General features: G+C 40.2%; 1 protein-coding gene across 13 annotated transcripts in view; it reads left to right on the top strand.

Annotated features, from left to right (window-relative positions):
* Positions 1 to 23,035, top strand: part of PICALM (phosphatidylinositol binding clathrin assembly protein) — a 125,179-nt gene that overhangs the window by 70,565 nt on the left and 31,579 nt on the right. For 8 of the 13 annotated variants that reach the window (XM_040964154.1, XM_040964153.1, XM_040964152.1 and 5 more), the window contains one exon: positions 15,627 to 17,738. The exons of 2 other annotated variants lie outside the window; for them this stretch is intronic. In XM_040964154.1, coding sequence (XP_040820088.1) covers positions 15,627 to 15,641 — 15 coding nt within the window. In that variant the 3' untranslated portion in view covers positions 15,642 to 17,738. Of the gene's footprint in view, positions 1 to 8,027; positions 8,364 to 14,360; positions 15,552 to 15,626; positions 17,739 to 23,035 lie in introns of those variants that run through there. 3 more of the 13 variants (XM_040964136.1, XM_040964135.1, XM_040964132.1) reach the window with 3 other exon arrangements.

Below are 23,035 nucleotides of genomic sequence, written 5' to 3'. Positions count from 1 at the left end.
TGATCCACATTTAAACATACAGTATGGAGTTATTATTGTCAAGAATATCCTGTACAATTTTGTGTGCTATCTTAACCTTAAAGCATTGTATTTGAAAAATATGTATGGTTAAAAATGTCTTGGTAAAAATAAATACACCCTTTTCCGAAATTGTTGCCACCAGCATCTGCTCTTCTTGTTTTTCCTTTTTTTAAAAGATTTATTTCATGTGAAAGGTGGAGAAAAGGAGAGGGAAAGGAAGAAAGGGGTTTTTCATCCATTGGTTCACTCCTCAAATGACTACAGTGACTGGGGCTGCCCAGGCTGGAGCCAAGAGCTTCATTCAGGTTTCCCACACGGGTGCAGAAGCCCAAGCACTTGGGCTATCCTCTGATGCTTTCCCCGGTTCATTAGCAGGGAGCTAGATCAGAAGTGAAGCAGCTGTAACTTGAACTTGCACCCATATGGGATGCCAGTGCCTATAACTTGTGGCTTAATCCAAAATCGGAGCATTGGTTTCATAGCATCAGCTTTTAAGCCAGTGTATATATCCTATTATGTTCAAAAACCCATATAATTTTTTCATCGAAATGACAGAAAGATGTCAGCATTTCCGTGTCCATTAAAAGAAACTCGTAGAAATGTGTTTTCTTATATTTTTTATGCCAAAATGGATGTGGATGAAAATATTAGAGTAGTAAGTTTCTTGTTGAGATCAACTTTGAAATGAGTACTTAGCTTCATGAGAAAGAACATGAAGGAATGAAATAAAAATTCAGGTGTCGGTGAAACCTCTGTCCACTCGTGGTCATTTGACTGATTTGAGTCTTTTAAGTCTTCTAATTAATTTTCTTTTATGTCCCCCACATCTCTCCTGATTTCAATGTCCATGTAATTGTTCCAGTGCTAAAATAAGATCCACTGTCCTCCTTTTATTTTTCCTTCACCTAGATTGGAATCTTTTCACTCATACTTTTTTCTAACACTTTTGGATATTCTTCGCCTGTATGATTTAATCGTTTTTGTTGGTGCTGGAACAACCTAAAGGCACATAATATTAAAGAGATTAATCTGAGTATAAGTTAACATTGAAGGCATCTCCTTGGTTTTCCTTTTTGATGTCTGTATTTATAAATAATAGTGAGTAGAATATTGGATTCTTCAATTCCAGTGCCATTATAATTGCCAGTAAGAACCCAATTATCTTCTGTTTCTTACCTTCACCAAGAATTTTATATTTGCCATAAAGTTAATTTGTTGTTTACTCATTTTTAAGTCATGTCTCATTTCTTTCCAATTCTTCTAAGATCTGGAATTCTTTTATCTTACCTTGTTCCGTTTTTCTTTATAGATTTTGTAAGTATTTGACATCCTTTCATCCAGCCTAGTACAAAGCCTTTTTACTAGATTATAGGCTTAGTAAAGGTGTGGCTTGTTTACTCTGTTTCTGGTTACTAAAACAGTGCCTAAGACAAAATTTTAGGGATGTTTGTCAACTGAATAAATGTTGCTGGAAACTTGCATTTTATCATGTGACTCTTTTCCTCTTCTTTAAGCATTCCTTTTATTCAGTTATAACCATTACAGTAATTTACAACAGTATTCAAAATTGGTTTTGATTTGTTATCAAATACTTACCATTAGTTAAAATGTTGGATTCCTTGCCCAAGGAAAGAAGATAATATTTTATTGCATGATTTTTTTAAGAGTTAATTTACTTATTGTGAAAGAGGGAGTTTTCATCTACTATTCATTTCCTAAATGGCCACAACAGCCAGGGCTAGGTTAGACCAAATCAGGAATCAGAAATTTCATACAGGTCTCCCACAAGAGTGACAGGGGCCCAAACATTCAGGCTGTCTTCCAGTGTTCTTCCAAGGCCAGCAACAAGAAGCTGGATCAAATGTGGAGCAGCCAGTATGTATACCAGCATCCATATGAGAAACCAGTGTCGCAGATGGCAGCTTTATGCACTATGCCATAATATTGATCCTCCATGATTATTTTTAATTATTTAAAATCAAACTGTTCATTTTTTTTAAGTGAATGGTATATTCATGTGCTTTTATATTCACTGGTTCTTAGCTCATTCCTTGAGTTGATTTTTGTACTTCAGTGCTAGCTGTGGCCAAAATAATTTTTCTTAATGACATATCTTTTCATGCTCTCTCATTTCTTTATTCCAACTTTTATAGTTGAATTCAGAATCTCTTGAAGGTAGATACCTTCTGTTTGTATAAGGCAAGGTAAATGATAGTTAAAATGAAAAATGCAATCCCACTAAAATCTAATCTTATAATCAAATTCCAGCTTTGCAGCTTTTATGAAAAGTCTTTGCTGTTTGATGTGTTATCAGGGAGCAGCCATCTGGAGCACTACTTGTAGGTCCTGATTGCTTTAAATCGGGTTAATAGTTTTGAGAAAATGGTAAATCTTCCATATAGATTTATCCAAGAGTGCATTGTGTATTCTGCATTGGATCTGGAAGCATTAATGCTTTTTAGTGAGTAAGTATCTGATGTCTTTCAGTTCAAAGTGGTCTCTTCCTTAAGAAGATTTCTTCATTCTAGCTGCCCTGTAGTTTTGAAATTATGTCTTCATGCATATGCCCTGTGCTCTCCCCATCTTTAGGGTTTCACTTGCTGTGCTGTATTTAATTTTTGTTTTAGATCTTTTTATTTAACTATTAATTTGTTTTTGTTCTGTTTCATACTTCATGTTGTGAAGTAGTTCATCTTTCTAGCTGTTTGCATGGAAAATGCTAGGTCTTTATGGTTTTTAAGGTTTTTTTCTCTCTTACATGATTCCCCATGGCCTTGATATTTGATGGCATGTTACAGGTTATTCTCCATTTCTTGGTGAGAATGATGACTTGTAATGCCTTTATTTGTGCTTTAATATACATTTCAATGATGTTTTCATACAAATTGGAATGTCCGTTGCTGATCAGTAGTTTTGAAACTCATCTGACGTTTGCATTATACATTTGTTAAATGCATAACATGAACACAACTAACCTTAGTTACACAGCATCATTGTGAAGTTTAGTAATACTCTTAGTGCATGATAATTTGATTATTTTTATATTGTTGAAGCTCTTTGAAGAGGAGGGTGATTGTGGTTGTTAGCTTTCTATCACTTCCTTACTTGAGAAACTCACTCAGATCCTATGTCAGTCTGCCTTGTTCCCAAAGGCAGTATGAAATTGTGGTATTTATAGTCGGGCATTTAATTTTAAGCAAACATATTAAAAATCTTGTTGATTTCTTGATCAGTATTAGATCAGTATATTTCTCTTATTTGTGGAAGAATACAGCTAAAGATAACAAAATAGCAGCTGCTCTTTTTGTTTGCAGTGACCAACTTTAAATAAGTCTGACATCAGTTAAATGTCTGAAAGGAAACAATGACCTCTTGTGAGTGCTTTTTACTGTTCTAAATAGGGACACTGTTGGCTTTAGATTTTGGAATAATTAAAAAGTCGTGGAAAAATGGTCTTTCTAATGACTTTCTTGTAAAGAACTAATGGCTCTTTGCTTTTAGGCTTAGTGTTTTGATTTTTTTTTAAACTTTCTAAGTGTGCTAATTGTGGGTTTTGGCAGTGCTTCTTCTGTCAGCTGATTTGCCCAGCTGTATTCCTGTGAACAAGACCTTTAGCCTTGTGTGCAGTGTGTTGTACTTACTTATCCTTTTCTACTATGGGATGCCATGTGAGAATATAGTTTGGAAATTGAGATATAGTAGTATTGATACTGATCCAGTAGCTTCTAGTGCATGTTTGAATCTGTTCTTTAAAATAAAATAAAATGATACAGGTGTGTCCCATCTGGGACGTTTTTTGTTAATAACATCATGTATATAAGACATCATTACTTATTGAATTTTTGAGAAGATATTATTTCTAAAACTTGGAAGTTTAATCTTTTGTCTTAAATAAGCAAAACCAGGAAGTGCTGTTTAAATCTTAAGTGGCTTAAATTCTCTAAATGAGAACAAGTAATATCAGTTACCATGTACAACACCATGTGAATGGAGTGCACAGAAATATATTGACTGTCTAAAATTTACTAAAAAACTTCACTTTAAAGTCTAGTCTCACATTAACTTTATCAATTGGACTGGTATTAGAAAGTGTAAAAAGTACCAGCCTTGGAATCAGCAGATGTACATTAGACTATATTAATTTCCTAATTTTTCCATAACAAAGTATCACAAACTTGGTGATTTTAACAGATACACCAGTATGAGACTTTGGGGTCCTGACCAGTGCTTAGCCCCACCGTGAAATGCCTGCCCCATTTCTTGGTAAAACCAGTTGTCAATTCACAGCCTATGTTAATGACTTCATCTTAACTTGACTGCATCAACAGACCTTATTTCCAAATAGGGTCACATTCGTGAATACTGGTTACATTTTACCTTTTTGGGAGACAGAGTTCATTGCTCACTGAGTTCATTGCTTCAGTGTTTTATGTGTAACTTGGATGATCCTCTGTTTTCTCATCTGTGAAAATGTGGTATTACTTGGTGTACTTTATTTTAAGAGTCAAGTAAAAGTATTTCAAGACTTACTGTGTTTTTTATTGATGGTCACAAGGAACTCTGTTTTTTAAAAGGAAGTCTGACATGGTTACTTTATTTATTTATTTATTTATTTATTTATCCCTAGTCTATGAATTGTCCTTAATCCCCAAGTCTAGTTTTTTAATAGAAGTTTATATTTTTTCATTCAAGAGCAGTTTATTATTTTGAAACTTTAATTATGACTTTGTTATTTGGCCACATCTTAAAATTGGTAACTCTCTCCTTAAACATTTTTAATGTTTATTTTAAAGATGGATTTATGGTTTATCTGAAAGGCAACATAAGAAAGAGGGAGAGAGAATGTTTGGCCCACTGGTTCATTCCCTAAATGGCTGCAATGCTAGAACTCCATCCTGGTCTCCCATATTGGTGGCAGGAACTCAAGTGCTTGAACCACTGTCTGCTGCTATCCAGCATGCACATCAGCAGGAAGCTGAATCTAGAGTGGAAAAGCTGGGACTTGATCCCAGGTACTGCATTGCAGGATACAAGCATCCCAAGCAGCAGCTTAAGTCATTGTACCACACAGTAGTGGTTCTTGGACTAGTTAGAGGGAGCCTGATATACAAACTAGGAAGACAGGTAGTTGTACACTACATAGAGCACAGTTTAAACAGGGATCAAGTGAGGGGAAACTAACTTCCATGCATTTATTCATTATCCAAATGGCCCCTGTTGCTGAGGCTGGTCTAGGCCACCACCAGGAACCGAGAATTCCATCTGCATCTCCTAGTTTGGTAGTAGGGGACTAGGCACTTGGGCCGCCTTCCGCGGTTTTCCTAGGTGCGTTAGCAAAATTAATTGAGCAGCTGGGACTTGAATTGCAGTGTGGGATGTGAGCTTCAGCAGTGTTGACCTAACCTAATATCACAGTACTATCCCTAGGACGTCCTTTTTTAATCCAGTATAAGTACCGTATTTTTCTTATAAACCAGATTATTTCAGAAAGCTAGTGGGAAAAATTAAGACAAGTTTAATTTCTTGTACCAAATAAATATCTTTTAATTCAATTTTTCCATAAGTCTTTTCAAGTACCCCTGTAGCAAATAAACACATTTAGTTTTTGTGTTGTTACAGTACCAGTCAACATAAATGTTAGGTTTTCTTTTTTGCTTATATATTTTTGAGGGATCATAAATTGAAATTTAAATTCATTTGATACAAACTTTTTATTCACATAAGTCAAGCCAATATTCATGTTTTTTATATACCAAATAACAGTAAAGGGATTTCTTTTATATGGAAGATGTTCTTTTTTAGCCCGGGCCAGTTAATATTTTCTTACATGAGTTTAGAAACTCTTATGGTCCACTTTCCTTTCTCCACTTTAATTCTTGGTCAGTTTAGGTTATCATATTTAAATAAGATAACATGTATAGCAGAAATATCCTCTTTTAGGATAGCATTACCTTTAATATAAAATAAGTGGAATGTAATGTGTATTCCTGTACAACAGGATTCAGATATACCACTAGTAATCTGCCCATGTTGGGTGATGAAAGTCTGGCCCATAGGCTATATGAGGCTTCAAAGCCATTTGATCTGCCCTTGCCAAGGCAACCACAGGTGGGAATTAAAATTCTGTAAATTTTTGGCAGGTTAATTTTTAACTTGACAAATTTGGCATGTGATTGGTTGCTTATTCCTGTACACATTATCTAAAATAAGCTTCCTATTCTGTGTGAGTTCATTTTCCAGCTGAGATCCATTGCCGGGACTTACGTTGTCTATGCAGCTGTAACAGAATACTACAGACTGAGGTATTTATAAAGAACAGAGACTGCTCACAGTTTTAGAAGCTGGCAAGTATAACATCTAGGTGCCAGCATCTGACAAAACTTTCTTGCTGTCTGTTAACATGGAGATGTCATCATACAGCAGAAAGGCAAAAAACAAATGAAACTATGAGCAGGGCGTGAAACTATGAGCATGGGTCCCTGCCCACACCAGGGTCCCATGTGGGTTCCAGTTTGTGTCCCGCCAGCCCCACTTCCCTTCCAGCTCCCTGCTTGTGGCCTGGGAAAGCGGTCGAGGACGTCCCAAAGCCTTGGGACCCTGGATCCATGAGGGAGACCAGAAGAAGCTCCTGGTCTTGACCCCTGGCTTCGGATTAGCTCAGCACTAGCTGTTGTGGCTGCTTTGGGAGTGAATCAGTGAACAGAGGATCTTCCTCTTTGTCTCTCCTCTCTGTGCCTTTCTGATAAAAACAAAATAAATCTTACAAAAAAAAAGCATGAGCAAGAGGGGGTGAATCAACTTCTGTCATAACATGGTTAGTCTTTATATGAGGGTAGAGCCTTCTTGGCCTACACATCTCTTAGAGGCTCTACCCGACCAATAGAATGGTAACTAGATTTCAGTATTAGCTGTGGAGGGGACCATCAAACTAAAGTAAGCATATACCCTCAGTTCATATATATTCATTCTTATATCCTGCTTTGAAAACTATTTTTATCAGAACTTGTTTTATAACCAAAAAAACAGTTTAATTTAGCATAGTTTAGAATGCTTATTACACAAGCCACTACTAGTTTCTGAAAAAGAATGTACCTCAGAGGCCTAAAAGTGATTATACTAAGAAAGTCTGAGTGACTGGTGGATGGTTAGCAGCAAAGTCCTTCAGAGGGAATCGAAGAAATGGAAGCATAGCTGCAGAACAAGAGCTAAAAAGAGATAAATATATGTATTCTAAACCTCATGTTATGAAGCAGGATTATATTTGGTTTCATCTTTCTACAAAAACTTGCTCTGTCATTCCAAGTAAAGGAAGTGCATATGCATGTGTATGTATTACAGATTGCTTTTTGCTGTCCATGATTTGGGTAACCAGAAAAATTCAAATGGCAAGCTGTAACAAAGTTAATGCTCTAGGAATTTTATGTACATCTCTTTATTTGTCTGGTATTTTTTCCTAATTTTGCTTTATTCTTGAATTACACTAGCCTCATTTACTGAGATTGCTGCTATTTCTTTTTTCTAACTTGAATTTTTTTTTTATTAAACTACACAATATAGAAGTATCCAGTATGTTGTATGATGTTTTAATCTATCCGTAGAAGTTGCTGTTGGTATGTTTGTCTTTGCTAAAATATTTTAGTACTCTGTCTTTGCCATATTAAAAACATTATGTAACCAAGGAAAAACAGGTGTACTTTGAAGATGAAGAATTTTAGTTACCATTTGAATTTTAAATTGAATAGGGCGGCAGAGAAAGGGTGAAGGGCTTTCAGTCAATCAATTACATATAAATTTTTATTTACCTTCTTAGTATTTTATTTTCTTGTAAATGAGTAAAGGATACAAAGTGTGTTGGTATTATATGTAAAACTGGTAACTTATTTTAATAATTATTTTTATTTTTGATGATTTTTATATAGTTGATTATGGTGATAAGGGTCAAAGGCTACAAGAAAGTGGGTGAGATCCCCATTTCCACATTGCCTTTTTTTCCTTCCTGTATCTGGGAGAAGCAGGAGACAAAGAGAGAAGCCACACTCAGTCTCCTAAATGCTTCTGCACCCTGGGATAGAGGACAACCACCTGACACCACCCCTTGTCCTCAATGTGAGGCATGCTGAGACGGTGCGGCTCATGAGGTTTCGATAATTCAACAGTTTTGAATTACTGCTGATCTCACCATTCCAAGCATGATGAAATCTCTCCAGAATCCACTGGTTGACATAGTCCACTGCAGATACTCATGCCCAGATACTCATTGCCAACACTTGGCTGGTGTAGTTGATTGATTTGTTCTGTCCTCCGTCCTCTGTTGTGGTAATAGGTGTCCTCTGCAGGTTCTAATGTACTGTCATATCCTCCATGTGCATCTGGATATGCTGTCCACTGCTCTAAGCCACTGAGGAGACCAGCTCTGACACATGAACTCTATGGTCAGACCATGGAATCTGCAATTTTCTCTATCGTTGTGGTTCTAGCTCCAGCAATTAAGTTGGGAGGATCTCCAAAGAAACTTCATTGAAGGTGATCCCAGATCTAATTCTTATCTGTGCTTGCCAGTACAGGGCCTGGCACAGTCTGTCACCCCAGTCAATTTATGTACATATTGGTGGCTGCAATTGTTGGATCAGTTCTTTCTCCAGCCATGTCTTTATGTACACCAGTGAGAGCTGCAGCCTAATCGGAGCAACTTGTAGTAATCCCCACCAGGCCCACCTCTTGCCCTGGTTCCTGAGCCTCTCGGTATGTACAAGCAGACTGGTCCAGTGTGTCCCACATCCCATTCAACTCTCATACATGTCAATGGGCCTTGAAGCCTAGTTCAGCTCAACTAGTCCCACTCTCTAGCCATGCCTTCCCCGGTCCTGGTTCTCATGTTCACCAGTGGGAGTGGCAACCAAAGAGGCAGGTACCCACTGTTTCCCTAATGGGCCCACTCACTCCTGGATCATGTACTGTCCAGGTGGTTCTGCAGTTTAACTTGACAGAATTTGCCCCCCCCCCCCAATGCCAGCATCTGCCAGCTGATGCTGCGGCAAAGCCCAACCAACCCACACTCACTCTGACTTATGCTTGCACCAATAGGAACAGTCAATCCAGCCTCGCTTTCCCCTGATCCAGCTCACATGAGGCCAACAAGTGTAGCCCTGCCCAGCCTGGTCCGCCCCCATCTCAATTCACACTCTCCAGTGGGAGTGGTGGTCCAGCAGGAGAACCCCATGCAGCCCTGCTACCAGCTTCACCCCCTCCCACTCTGGCTCTCATGTGTGCTGGTTGGGTGCTGGGGCAAGTCTGGCATGGCCCACCTCCCCTTGGCATTTGCCAGTGGGTATTGTAGCCTGTCTGGGCCCGCCCACCCTATTTCCAGCTCAGACTAGTGAGGGCTACAGCCCAGCCCAGACCATGCCAACTGCCGCCAATCCTGGCCCTCATGTGAACTGACTTGTGTTGTGACCCAACCCAGCCCAACTCACACTCCATTCTGGTGTTCGGTTTTGCCAGTGGTTGATGTGAACTGGCCCAGCCTGATTCACCCCTGACCTGTGCCACGTGTATGCCGGTGGGTTCCATTTCCTGGCCTGGATTGCTCCCTGTCTTGGTTTTTGTGCTCATCTGCAGGGACTGTGTCCCTACAGAGTAGTTACCCAAGCTCCTCCATCAGAAGCTCTCCCATTACCAGATCTCGTACACAGTGGTGAGTCCATCAGCCAGCCTTACTTGGTCCACCTCCTGTTCTAGCAGGAACAATGGCCTTTCCTGACTGGCCTTCACCCAATCCGATTTTTATTATTGGGTGTTACAGCCCAGCCAAGCTTGGTCCGCACCCAGACACAGCACACACATGGCTCAGCAGGAGCAGAGGCCTAGCCTGGTCCATCCTGAACCTACCCTGGTTCTCACGAGTACCAGCAGATGCTGGATTGTAGCCCAGTCTGGTGCACCCCAGACCCAGCCCACACTTGTGCTGAGGGATATTGCAACCACACCCAGACCAGACAGCAGCCCCTATTCTGGCCTTTGCAATCACCAGTGGGAACCACAGTCCAGTCATGGTATCCTCTTTACTCCCCAACCAGAACTGTTCCCAGCCATAGATCTTTCGTGTGGCAGTGGTTGCTCTGACCCAGTTTGGCATAGCCCCTCATCAGTTTTGACCTTTGTCATTGGATGCTGTAGCCTGGCCTGACCCGGCCTGCCCACTTCCCCACCTCCAGTCCCAACTCTCACGAGTTCTGGAACCTGTCCCTACTTAGTCTGCTCCCATCCTTGGCTCATGCAGACCTGTAGGTGTCACAGCCTAGGCCAGCATGAATTGCACTCCAGTCTGATTTCTGCACTTGCCAGTGAGCCATGGGTTGCTCGGCCCCACCTGATCCGCCCCCTTCCAAAAGCAACCCACACATTTGCCGACAGTTTGAGCTACCTTTCCTAGCTTGCCCTACCTCCAGGCCTGGACCTCATGCTCACCAGTGGAAACTATGACCACTAGGTGAGTTGCCCAAGTTCCTCCACTCAGGCCATTCCCAAACCCAGATCTCCTGTGTGCCAGTGGGTTCTAGTCCCTTGTGCGACATAGCCTGCCCTTCCATCTTGGCCTTGTGTGAGCTGGTGAATGTTGCAGCCTAGCCTACCCCACTTGCTATTTTAGGGTGCACATTTGGGTGCTGCACCCTGAACCTGCCTATACTATTCTAGGTCCCTGTCCCCATGAGTGTTGGCAGGTTCCATGGTCACACCTAGCTTAACCCATCACCACTCCAACTCTTGAGCTAACCAGTGGAACTTGTATTTCCACAAGGTTGGGCCCACTTATCCCCTGTGGATTCTACCCTGGGACTTGGTTCCCTTGTGTGCTACTTACTGTCATGCCCCTGCCTAATGTGACCCATCCCCCATTAAGACGTTCAGTCAGATACTGGGATCTAGCCCTGTCTAGGCTCCCAGCCCTAGCTTTTGCATGGACTGGCATGTGGTGGTCAGCAGTGTTCCATTGTAAAAAGTCCTGCTTAGGACTCCCATGTGGGCTGGTGTATCAATCAGACCCATACAAATCGTCCAGTCTCTCCTCTCCAAACCACCAGGTCTCAGTCCCCTCGTTTACCTCTAAGTACAGTGGCCCTGTCATTGGGAGTCCCTCAGATTTCATTCCTCACCTACATGTACAGTGGCCTTATCCGTGGATTTCCCTAGGCAGTAATTCCACACCTCTGAGATCCCAGAGCTTGCTGCCAGGCGGCCAGCAAAGCCCAACGCCGTTGACACTCTGACCTCCTGCAAACCCAGAATTCACCCATCGCTTGGCAGCAGTGGCTGGGGCCAGGCATTCAGTCCACCCCAGCTCAGGTTCCCCAGCAGCCGCTACACTGTCTGGAGGTCCATCCACCGTGCCCAAAGGTCAAACTCACCTGGGTCTGTCCCAGCAAGATGATGATCACTTTCTTTGAAAGATATTTTTAGTTTTGGTCTAGTCATGATTTTTTTTCTTTTAGCTCAGTGGGAATTTTGCTGCGGAGGATTTTTTTTTGGAATCTATAGATGAAGGCAGGTTTTTGTTTTATTTGTTATTGGTTTCTCATCATTATGTATGATTAGTAGGATTGGTCTAAAATAATCATGATTTGCTTTATAGTGGCTTGTAAAATGTGTTATGATAAAAGTGATAATTGGGTTTTTTAATTCTTTTTTTCTAGTTTTGCAATTTTCTTCAGTGTGTTTTAGGTTAGATTTCCTAATTTACTCACAAGAAGTATAAGTAAAGGAGAGTCAACTGTTGTACTTGTAGATGACTTTTTTAGGCTTTTATAATCAGGAACCCATTGTCCTTTGATACTCTTTGGTTCCTATTTTCCTTAAGTAATAATTATGCAACAGCTGGCAACTTACTCATCAGTACATGGTCAGGAATTACTACTGGGTGTCCCATTCCTTGGGACTGTGTGGCCTGCTGAATCAATATGTACTATGGTTTCATCTGCTTCAGCCTAATATTGACAATAAGAAACTCATCAAGATGTTTCAGTCTTATTTTCTCATTGGTAGAATGTATCTCTTTTTTGTTTGTTTGCTTAATTATTTTATGATACAGTTCAAAGGCTCTGGGAATTCCACCCCCCCCGACCTGAATTTCTCTATTTTATTACAATAATATAGTCCTTCAGAAAACAGTCATAAGTCCATTCTGCTATTAAAGTTATTCTGACATTGTAGGTATGTGCTGTGTTTTAATTTAGCAGTGTATTCACAAGTGTATGACATTTGTATGCACATATGTAATCTACCAACTGAAGTTGGTAGCAGTATGCTCACATACTGAGATTTCAAGAGTCCCAGTTGTCTCTATTTCAGAGACATTTTCATCTGTGTCTGTTAGCTGTTCACGCCTGTTGCCCTCACAAAAACCTATGATTTGGAGAAGATATTTTAGCATGGTGGTCTCAGGAGAATTCCAGTTTTTGATAATTCGATATTTCAATAAAATAAGCAAAATTTGTTGCTACCCTTAGGTTCAAGTGAATGACAAAAACTGCTTTAGAGAGAAACCCAGTTAACCTTGCAGATATGTGTGAACATTTCCCACCAGCTCAGTAAATACTGATTAGTTATATGTTTAAAATGGTTATCCATGGTATCCATGGTACAACTGAAAGGGAAAGAGGAGACATCTTTCTAATAAAGTTATACTTTAATCTGTGTCTGCATGGGTGGTATTTGAAACCTCTGCTGCTTTGTCCTTCCATCTGTATTTGTCTGCATAGTTTTGTCAACTTTCTCATTGTCTCTTCCCATTATCTTTGAATATTTCTTAAAAAAAGGAGAGAGAGAACTTTTTATTGGAATGGCAGTTGCAGAAAGAGGAGAAACAAAGATCTTCCATCTGCTGATTCACTCCCTAAATGATTGTAATGGGCTGAGTTAGGCTGTCTGAACATTGCCTCTTCTCAATCTCCCACATGGATGCAGTGGCCTAGGGCTGCTTTCCCAAACCATAAGCAAGGAGCTGGAGCAGAATTGGAGCAACCAGGACTCAAACTGGCACCCATATGGGATGTCAGCCTTGCCGGGAGAGGCTTAGCTTACCACACCATTGTGGTGGTCCCTTTGAACAGTTAGTTCTGAGAATAAGGCTTGGATTAGGAAATCACCAATATAATTGATGCTGACTTTTAAGTCTATAAATTGAATCTTGGCATCTAGACTAATAAATTAAATGTAGTGGTAATAGACTATTGTTAAATATTATTGGCTAACTCCTTCTCTGTAGTGCCTTAAAAAAAATGAAAAGGTAGAAATAAGTGAAATCATTTTGGACTGGCAAAAACAGGTATTAAGCCTGGAAATTATGGGATTTGAATGGTGTTAATATAAATTGAAATTAGTTTTGTTTGGGCAGTTTTTATATAATGCTAAAATGACCATCCCTAAAAGGACAGCTCATTCTTAATAGTTCTATACTTTGGTGCTCTGCAGACTTACATGGATGGAGAAAAGAATCAAAGATTTGTTCATGTTGGGTTTGATATATTTGTGCATTTGTTTGTAGAAAAAGATATATATGTGTGTGTGTGGGTGGAAATATCTTGGTTCTTTGGGAATTCTTTATTTTAGAGAATACTGGTGATTTGTTGCCATGTTCAGTAGTAGCTTGTCCTGCACTGCATTCATATTAAAGAAATGATAGGGACAGATTCTAAGAGTCAAGCAAGCACATTCAAATAGAAAGCAAAATCAAAATTCTCAAGTGTTTCCCTTTTTATTTAGGGGAACAATTAGACTAGAAAACCTGTGGCATCATTCTCACTTCCCATACTTTATATCTGCTGTAGTGTGCCCAGAGATATAGAAAACAACCCTGAAAAAGTTGGATGCTGGAGGGCAAATTTTGTGAGAAATGAAATAAAGAACATTGTAGCTAGGTAGGTTGAATCTGTGTGAAGTTCAGAGTCCACATGTCTTTGGATAGATAGCCTGGACATAGGAAGTTGTCTTCCTTCAATTTAAATATACACACCCCTAATTAGGCATCACCTCCTTTATTTACCCATTCCAGCATTTGTGCATGCACACACATACTGTCTTGACTGTGGGTCAGCTTATATTGACCTGTTGAATAATATTCCTTTGGAATTTCAGAAACAGAAAACACATGCCATTTTGATAACCATTAACTTGGCATGTGACTGAAACTTCTCTGTTTTGATAATTCCATTGTCTGCAAAGGCTGCCTTTATGTTTATTAAAGATGACAAAAGCCACTTCTTCTTTCATTACATTTTCTGCTTTCATATTCTGTCATTCTGAGACCTTTTTTTCTTCCCCTCCCTCTGTCTTCTTTCCCCCAGCTGTCGGCAGCATCCAGCCCCTCCAGTCACAGTCCTCACAGAGCTTCAGGAAAGGACCCTTTTGCAGAGCTCTCTTTGGAGGATTTCTTATAAATCACTTTAGGTATTGCTGCTTGTTGGGGGAGATGGGGACTTACCTACTTTTAACGATTTACCAAACATGAAGCACTGAATTCACTCTTCATATTCTTTAAAGGATACTCCCTCTCATTCTCCTTTATTTTCAATGTGAATAATAAAAATAGGTCAAAATAGGACATAAGGAGAAACAACTATTTGAAAATGTTGTAACATAATTAGAATGTGTGAAAAGAACAGGTCATCTTACATCTGTAAGCATCCACTGCTCATAGCAGATGGATGAGATCAAATACCACCCTTTAAAAACTGAAGTTGTAGTCACTCATTGTATTAGAGTTTCATCAAGGGCATCTTTCCTTTAGTTTAATAAAGTGGCCCAGGATTAATTGTGAAAAATCCATTTCAGCAGTTGCTTTAAAGTTTTTTTTTTATATATATGTGTTTTATTTAGATAGATAAACTTTTTTTGTCCAATTGAGGGCAGGTGAATACTTCAGCCCTTTCAATTAGGAAGATTCTGCATTTGATTCATACTGTCTTTGTTTGCTGGAACACAGCATAATTTGTTCTTCTTGGTGCCCTAGCCCACAGTTTAGGTATACCTCCTATATCTTTAGGAGTTTATGCTTTTCTTCTTCAGCAAGTTTATTAGAACATCTACTTCAGTAATGTCTTTCAGTGGCAGTTTCATGACTGTTCTTTGAACAGTGATTCCCAATCAAGATATCCCTTTTTAGATCTCTCAAATTTTGAGAAATTATTTGCTCAGCTTAGCATTATTCTTCCTTTTATTATCTCTAATTTTAGACCATTTGGAAACTATTTCAATTTTTGCTTTACCAAATTAGATTTTTATATGAAAATTTATACTTGGATTTTTTTGAATGGGTCATGACAAAATACCTCTTGTGTTCTTTTTTCTTGCCCTCTCCCACATTCCTCCTGTCAGATTTTAGTAATCACAACAAGTATTTGGAAGTCCTTGTGACTGTACCGCCTCCCCTCAAGTACTGAGTTCTGACATAAAACTGCTAACCCTGACTTTGTTTTGTGACTTTTGTAATCATAGTTTGTGATAAGCATACTGTGGATACTTCTGGGCCAAATTGTGGTAAAGGCCATGAAGCATTTATGAGAGAACATTTTACAGTGCAATAAATTAACTTACATACTTGTTTTTTCCAGATACAATTTATGTAACTAGATGGAAGAAAATGGAATTATTCCAGAAAGACAAGTGCTCAAGCAGCAAATCCTTACTTCCAGCAAAATCCAAACTGCTGTCTCTTAAACTCTTCTTCCATTAGAATGCTACAGTAACCCAGTGAAGGCCCATGAAGGAATTTGGGACTAGTTTATAGGAGAATGTATCAATACAGTTTATAAAGCCAAGAATTGCCATGATTTAAGACTAAGATCTGTCTTTTTGGTGACTAATCCTTCAGTTCTTTCAACTCCTATTAATACCCGTAATCAGTAACCTACCAAGAAAAGCCCTTATTTTCAAAGTGTGAAATTTGTCTTTGGAAAAGCTGCCTGGAGGGAAGAACTGTGTCCTCTATTGTAATTCAGCAGGACTCTTTGTGGGGGATCAGAATCGTAATTCTTAATTTCGCATTATCTTTCTTTTTCTCCAGTCCTTATTGAAATTAACTTTTCTTTTTTAAAAAAATTATATTCAGTTTGCAGTAGACATTCCTTAAGTATTGTATTTATTTATGATTATCAGTTTTACATAACATTAATATTATATCAGACCTCCTTATGAAAACAAGTATGGATGTACACAGTATGTTTGATTTTTATCCACAGAATGAATCTGATTCAGAATGCTTTTCAGCTGACTTTACTGAGCACTAAATATTTTAAGTCATCCATAGGTCTGGATCTCTTAAGAATTCTCAGTCTCTATGGGATTTAGGAAAGCATTATCAATGCATTAATCCTTATAGTCAATTCTGTGCCTAGGATTTTGCAAGGGAACAGTTCACTGACTAGGAGAAGCACTACATTTTAAATTGAGCATTAGTGCAGTGGGAAGGATCTTTACTGCTTTGTGCTTGGCATGTCATTATTTTCCATTGACATTAGGGCCTTTCCAAAAATGAATGTGAGGAATTGCTTTCACTTCAAGACTTTCCTTCTTTTCAGTAAAACTCTAGGAGGTGTAAGGGGGGGAGGGCTGGGGATCAAAATCCTTGAAGCTTTCATTTGGCTCATGCCATGTTATGATCATGTACCTTTTAAATAAGGGGATATAGTATCTTTAAAGTTAATGTCTAGCCAAGAGTTTAGTTAGTGAAGAATTAAACTGCACTGTTGATCGGTGCTTTGTGTAAATACATCTTACCATTTGGGTTGAGAGGGGCCTTAAGAAGGACAGCTCGTTGTAGGAAAGCAATTCTGTACATGAGTTTCAGCATACTTGTTGCATTGTCTCTGCAGATTCTATTTTTGTTTACAATATTAAAATGTATGTTAGCAAAATGGGTGGATTTTCAAATAAAATGCAGCTTCCACAAAACTTTTGTTATGGTATTCTGGTCTGAGATGCATTTTTTTTCCTTTTTATCATCAATATCATTTTTTGCTAATGAAAATATACTTAGGTGATTATATTTGCTGACTTAATAAAATGTAAAATTCATTTCTGCCTTATTTAAACTTCTAAAAAGACTTATCTTTGTACTTTTTATTGTCTCCTATACTCTTATTGATAAGCCCAACTATTTACTGAAAATTTTCTCTTTTGCCTTTTGTCAGATGCCATCAGTCAGGTAAGTTTCAGGGAAAAATGATTATGTCTGCCAAGTAAACCTCTGACTGGGTCGTTTTGCATGTTGGACATGTAGGATACGGAGTGTTAGGATAGCGGGACTAACAGCTTTGCATTGATAAACGTTTCCATGAATTTGCATGGTTGGAAGAAATAATCTTACTTTGATTTGTTATTTTTACCAATTGTTACATTTACTATAAACTTTCATATAAAATTAGAAATTGTACTTTTGTCATTTTTCTTAACATCTCAGATTTTGATTTGTCTCTTTTGTGTATACAGATATTATATTTAAACCCTGGCTTCTTCCTTTGTGTCTTATTTTGTGCTATGTATCGTGAAGCCATTTATTTCCATTTTATGCTTCAAACATCATTTGTGCAGTGTTGGATAGTTACCACAGACTGCTTCAGATTGATAAGCTAGGAGGTGAAGGAGTCAGGTTTATCATGATCTGTTGTTCTCTCTGTAGTATGCTTTCATTAATTCACATGGAAAAACTGAGTTAGGGATCAGGTGTCTTGAAAGCCCATGCTGATGGCCATGCCTTATTCCCTGGCAGCCTTCTGTGGTACACGGTCCCTGCCTGCTTCTGCTGTAATGCTCTGAGAAAGAATGCAAACACATGTTTTCGTCACTTTAGTCAGAATATAATTAGTCAAGTAAACTGTTGCATGCATAACCACACAACTTTACTATCCAGTTTAAAAATTGGTGGTAGCTACAGAGAGATTATTAGCAAAGGGCAGCTACTCTGGTCACAAGTCATTGTCAATAATTTTTTTTTGCTTTGATTATGTCAATATTACCATTCAGCATTTTTTAAGACTTTTTTTTTTTATCAGAAAGGCAGATTTACAGAGAGGAGGAGGGACAGAGAAAAATCTTCATCTGCTGGTTTCCTCCCCAAGTAGCCACAACACCTAGAGTTGAGCTGATCCAAAGCCAAGAGCCAGGAGCCTCAAGCTTCTTCCAGGTCTCCCATGCAGGTGCAGTGTCCAAAGGCTTTGTGCTGTCCTCAGCTACTTTCCCAGGGCGCAACAGGGAGTTGGAAGGGAACTGTAACAACCAGATATAAACCGACACCCTTATGGGATCTTGGTGAATACAAGGCAAGGATTTAGCCACTAGGCCAGTGTGCTAGGCCAAGCATTCAGCATTTTTAAAAGACACTTTTATTTCTTTATTCTTTAAAATTAATGTATTTTTATTAGAAAGGCAGATGCACAGATAGAAGGGGAAACAAAGATCCTCCGTTAGTTGGTTTATACCCAAAATGACCTCAACAGCCCTGGAGCTGAGCTGATCAGGAGCTGGAGCTTCTTCTGGGTTTTCTGCACAGGTGTGGGCTCCCAAGGCTTTGGTCCATCCTCCACTGTCCTCAGGCCACAAGCAGGGAGCAGCACTGAAAGTGGAGTAGCTGGGATATGAACCAACACCCACATGGGATCCCAACACACACAAGGGAAGGGTTAACTGATTGAGCCATTGTGCTGCACCCTAAAACTATATCTTTTAAAAATGCTGAGGTGTTTGCCATTGATTTTTTGTTTATTTATTTAAAAGATAAGGTGATCATGGACACCTGGTGCATGTTCATGATTGGAGTAGGTGGGAGAGAGGGAAATATTTCTGCCTTCCATTCTGTTTTCACTGAAAGAGAGATCACCCCATTGTGTTGCAAGTCTTCATGTGATTTGGGATGCGGGCTGGTTTCATGATACCTCCACAGATCCCCAGAGAGGAAGTATGTCCTGGAGGACAAGCCATTTGATTAGTAGGCAGCAGGAATTTACGAAAAGCTGGGTATCTCATCTAATGAATCCAGTGAACTTTGATTCAATGCCAGTGGCTGTGTCCCCTGCATTTTCATCATTACTCTGAGATATTGGCCTCTGCACAAGAGTCAAGAATATAGGTGATCTAAGCATGCAATGTGTGCTCCAAGACCAGACCACACACCCATGAGTTCTCCAGTTTGAGATGGAAGATCCTGACGTGTCTGAGATTGACACAAGATGAAAGGATAGGCTGTTTGATGATCCCAAAAGCCATTGCTAGGCCTCCACCCATAGCAGGTGCTACAGCCTGGCCCATGGATCCCTAACACACCAACTCTTTAGGCCCCCAATGCATTCCTCACCCCAGCTCTCGCACATTTTGGCTTCAGAAACGTATTTGAAAGGGATAAAGAGATTTCCCTCTGCTGGCTTACCCTTCAGTGTGTGCAACCTCCAAGGCCAAGAGCCAGGAGCTCCATCCCAATCCTCCCAAGGTATACATTATGAGGAGTTTGGATTTGAAACAGATGCAGTAGTTTAACCTAGGCACTCCTTTATGGGATGCAGAAACCCAAACAGCAGCTCAACCCACTTTTACCACAACTCCTGTCCCAAGACAATCCTTTCTTAACCAGTAACTTTGATAATTCATATTTAAGAACTGGCTATAAGAATCCTTTATCTCTACAAGCCAGCAAAATTTGGTCCCTGTGTGAGATTTACCTTGCGGAGTCACTGCTGCTCTGGTCTGGCACACAGTACCTTTCTGCCTGGAGATTGAGGCTCTTGCCAGCCATCCTGTGCTCCCAGGAAACAAGCACTGAATTATCTTCCCCTTTAGCTGGGATGAGAATGAAGGAAATAGCAGAAATAAATCACCCCTCATGCCCCTCTGCTTACCTGGACCTCAGACTATCCAAGAAGTTTGATTTCTACAGTTTTTCATGAACTCTACCAGGAAGCATAACCACACTGCATTGGCTGTGCCAGTTGTCTTAAGGTTTTCTTCTTCAAAGAAAATGAAATCTGTGTATCTCTGGTCACTTTTGCCCTAGAGGATGTAGAGCCATTTGCCTCCACTTAATTAGGAAGCAATAATGCAGTAGAAGGGGAAATGATTTGGGAGGTGACTCTGAGACGCTGTTGGTTGTTGAAGGAATTATGAGAGTAGCTGTACATAGTGTTTGGTGTGCACAACAGTTGTCACCAGAAGCAACAACTATGCTAATGTGCAGATCTTTGATGATGGCCTCTGGCTCCTGACTCCATTTCTCTGCTGGTTCAAACCCTGGGAGGCAGCTGATAATGACTTAAATATTTGGGTCCCTGCCACTCACATGTGAGACAATTACTGAGTGTCGAGTTCTTGGCTTCAACCTGGCCCAGTCCTGTCCATTGTTGGAAACATTTGAGGAGTATTCCAGTAGATAGGAACGGTATCTCTTGTAAATTGATATATTTAGAGGCTTAATAAAAGCATCACTCTGCTCTACCGAGAATAAGCTGTAGGGTAACAAAAGAAGAAATGAACAGACCATTGAGGAGACCTACAAAATCCTCCAGCATGAATAAAACACAGACTCAGAGCTGTAACTAAGACAGTCTGGTCTAAGTTAAGGAACAGGGAAATGTTGAGTGGTTGGAACTGGAGATGAGATGAGATGAGATAGGAGATGTGAGAGAGTTGACTGCTAAGTCTAGCCACACAGTTGGCAGAGATTCTTGTCTTGCAGAGTGTTCTTGTCCTTCAGAGATCATATCTGTTGTAAAAAGCACCTGTTGCATGCCAAGACAGTATAGCAGAACAGTAATGGTGGACTCTGCAGCTGTGCTCCCTGTACCTCAGTGTCTGTCTGTAAAGCAGACCTCATAATATCATAGGAGTGCTGAATTAGTTGGTGAATTAGTACTTAACATGGCACATGGTAAATGTTCAATATATGAGTAATGATTATTAGTGGAATGCAGAACAGCTTGTGGTCAAGAACCTGGACCCTGGAGGTGACACTGTCTTCAAACCCTTGCTTTGCAGCATCTGACTTCCATTTCTAGTACTTCATTTCTGGTTAACCTTCACTATTGGGTATTCACATTTGGTTACCTCACCTTAAAAAAAGATTTTTTTTAGGCCCAGCGCGGTAGCCTAATGGCTAAAGTCCTCACCTTGCACTTGCTGGGATCCCATATGGGTGCTTGTTCATGTGCTGACAGACCAAAGCCTTGGGACCCTGTACCCATGTGGGAGACCCGGAAGACGTTCCTGGCTTCAGATCAGCTCAGCTCCAGCAAGCAATTGCAGACACTTGGGGAGTGAATCAGTGGACAGAAGATCTTCCTCTCTGTCTTTCCTCCTCTCTGTATATCTGTCTTTCCAATAAAAATAAGCAAAAAAATTGGGGAGGATTTCTAAAAATCCTTGCAACAACCGTGGTAAGCCTTCATACCCAGAAGTGCAACATCAAATACATGCTTCTGATGCAAAAGATTTGGAAGATAAGGCTGTGTGTTTTTATTGTCTGCGGGCCAAGAAGGTTCTGTTCCATGATTGGCCCCCACTCAAAACAAGACTAAAGACAACATGGGACCCCTGATCGGCAAGAAAAAAGAAGCTTAAGTGGACAGTCTAAATGGTGCAAACTAGCCATGTTACTTGATTGATGAAGTGAGTATCACTTTGGTGGATTTTTTTTGTTTGTTTTTTAAGATGTTTGTATTTTTTCTTTGAGAGATTTGTAGAGAAAAGGAAAGGCAGAGACTTCATCCACATGTGGACATAGTCACAACAGCCATAGCTGAGCTCAACTAAAGCTGGGCGCAGGGTCCCAAGAGCTTGAGCCATCTACCTCCTAAGCTTGGAACTGTATTGGAAGTGGAGCAGCCAGGACACAAACTGGCACCCATATGAGATAATGATGTTACAGATAGAGGATTAGCTTGTAAGCCACAGCACTGGTGCAATGACTACCACTTCTTAACCTACCTCGGTTCTAAAAGTGGCATATTCACATTGGTGCCATTTGCCTTACTGTTAAAACACTGCAGTACACTTGTTTCTAAAAAACTGGCTGGTGTGGTATTGTCACAAGTAATCCTCCACCTCCAGTGCTGTGCCACTTCTGGTCCAGCTGTCTGCTTAGGTTCTAGGAAAGCAGAAGAGAATGACTCAAGTCCTTGGGTCTTTGCACCCACATGGGAGACCCAGAAGAAGCTCCTGACTGCCAGCTTTGGATCAGCTCCGCTCTGGCCATTGCAACCAGTTGGAGAGTGAACTAGCAGATGCAAGATACATATCATTCTGTGTATGTCTCTAAAGTTCTGCCTTTCAAAGAAAAATCTTAGAAGCAAGCAAGCAAAAAAAAAAGCAAAGTGATATCCTTGTGCTCCTAAGAAGCTGGGAGATTTTGTACACGCTACTTAATTTCTGCATGGAACTTTGTAAAATAAAGATATAATAGGTCTGCCGCAGGATTGTGATTGGTCAGTGTATATTCAGTGCATGTAGTCATAAGTTTAGTGTACTACTAAGGAGCGCCTTGCAGTTCAGCCTTGGGGATTGCCCATCCTGCTGTTTCCTGTCACTGGCATCAGCTGAGTCCTGGGGGAGGTTCTGTGAGCTGTTTCCAAAGCAGAGCATTGCTTGTGACCGTTCTCACCCGAGTAAGATTCCTGGGTTCTAAGAGCACTTAAACAACCCACACGTAGGGCCTGGTGCAATGGCCTAGTCGCCAAATCCCTGCCTTATATCCACCGGGACCCCATGTGGGCACCGGTTTGTGTCCTGCCTGCTCCACTTCCCTTCCAGTGGCCTGCCTGTGGCCTGGGAAAGCAGTAGTACCTTAGAAAGCAGTGCCTTGGAATCCTGTGCCCACATAGGAGACCTTGGAAGAAGCTCCTGGTTTCGGATCGGATCGGCTCTGACCATGGCTGCCACTTGGGGAGTAAAACAGAGGATGGAAGATCTTTCTCTCTGTAAATCTGACTTTTCAATAAAAATAAATCTGTAGGGGGAAAGAGGCCTACACATAAAATGAATT

The sequence above is a fragment of the Ochotona curzoniae genome, unplaced genomic scaffold (assembly GCF_017591425.1).
Source record: "Ochotona curzoniae isolate NIBS_2020 unplaced genomic scaffold, NIBS_Ocur_1.0 scaffold_3223, whole genome shotgun sequence".
Classification (NCBI taxonomy): domain Eukaryota; kingdom Metazoa; phylum Chordata; class Mammalia; order Lagomorpha; family Ochotonidae; genus Ochotona; species Ochotona curzoniae.
Note: the sequence above shows the minus strand (reverse complement) of the source record. Positions and strands in the feature narration are given on the sequence as shown.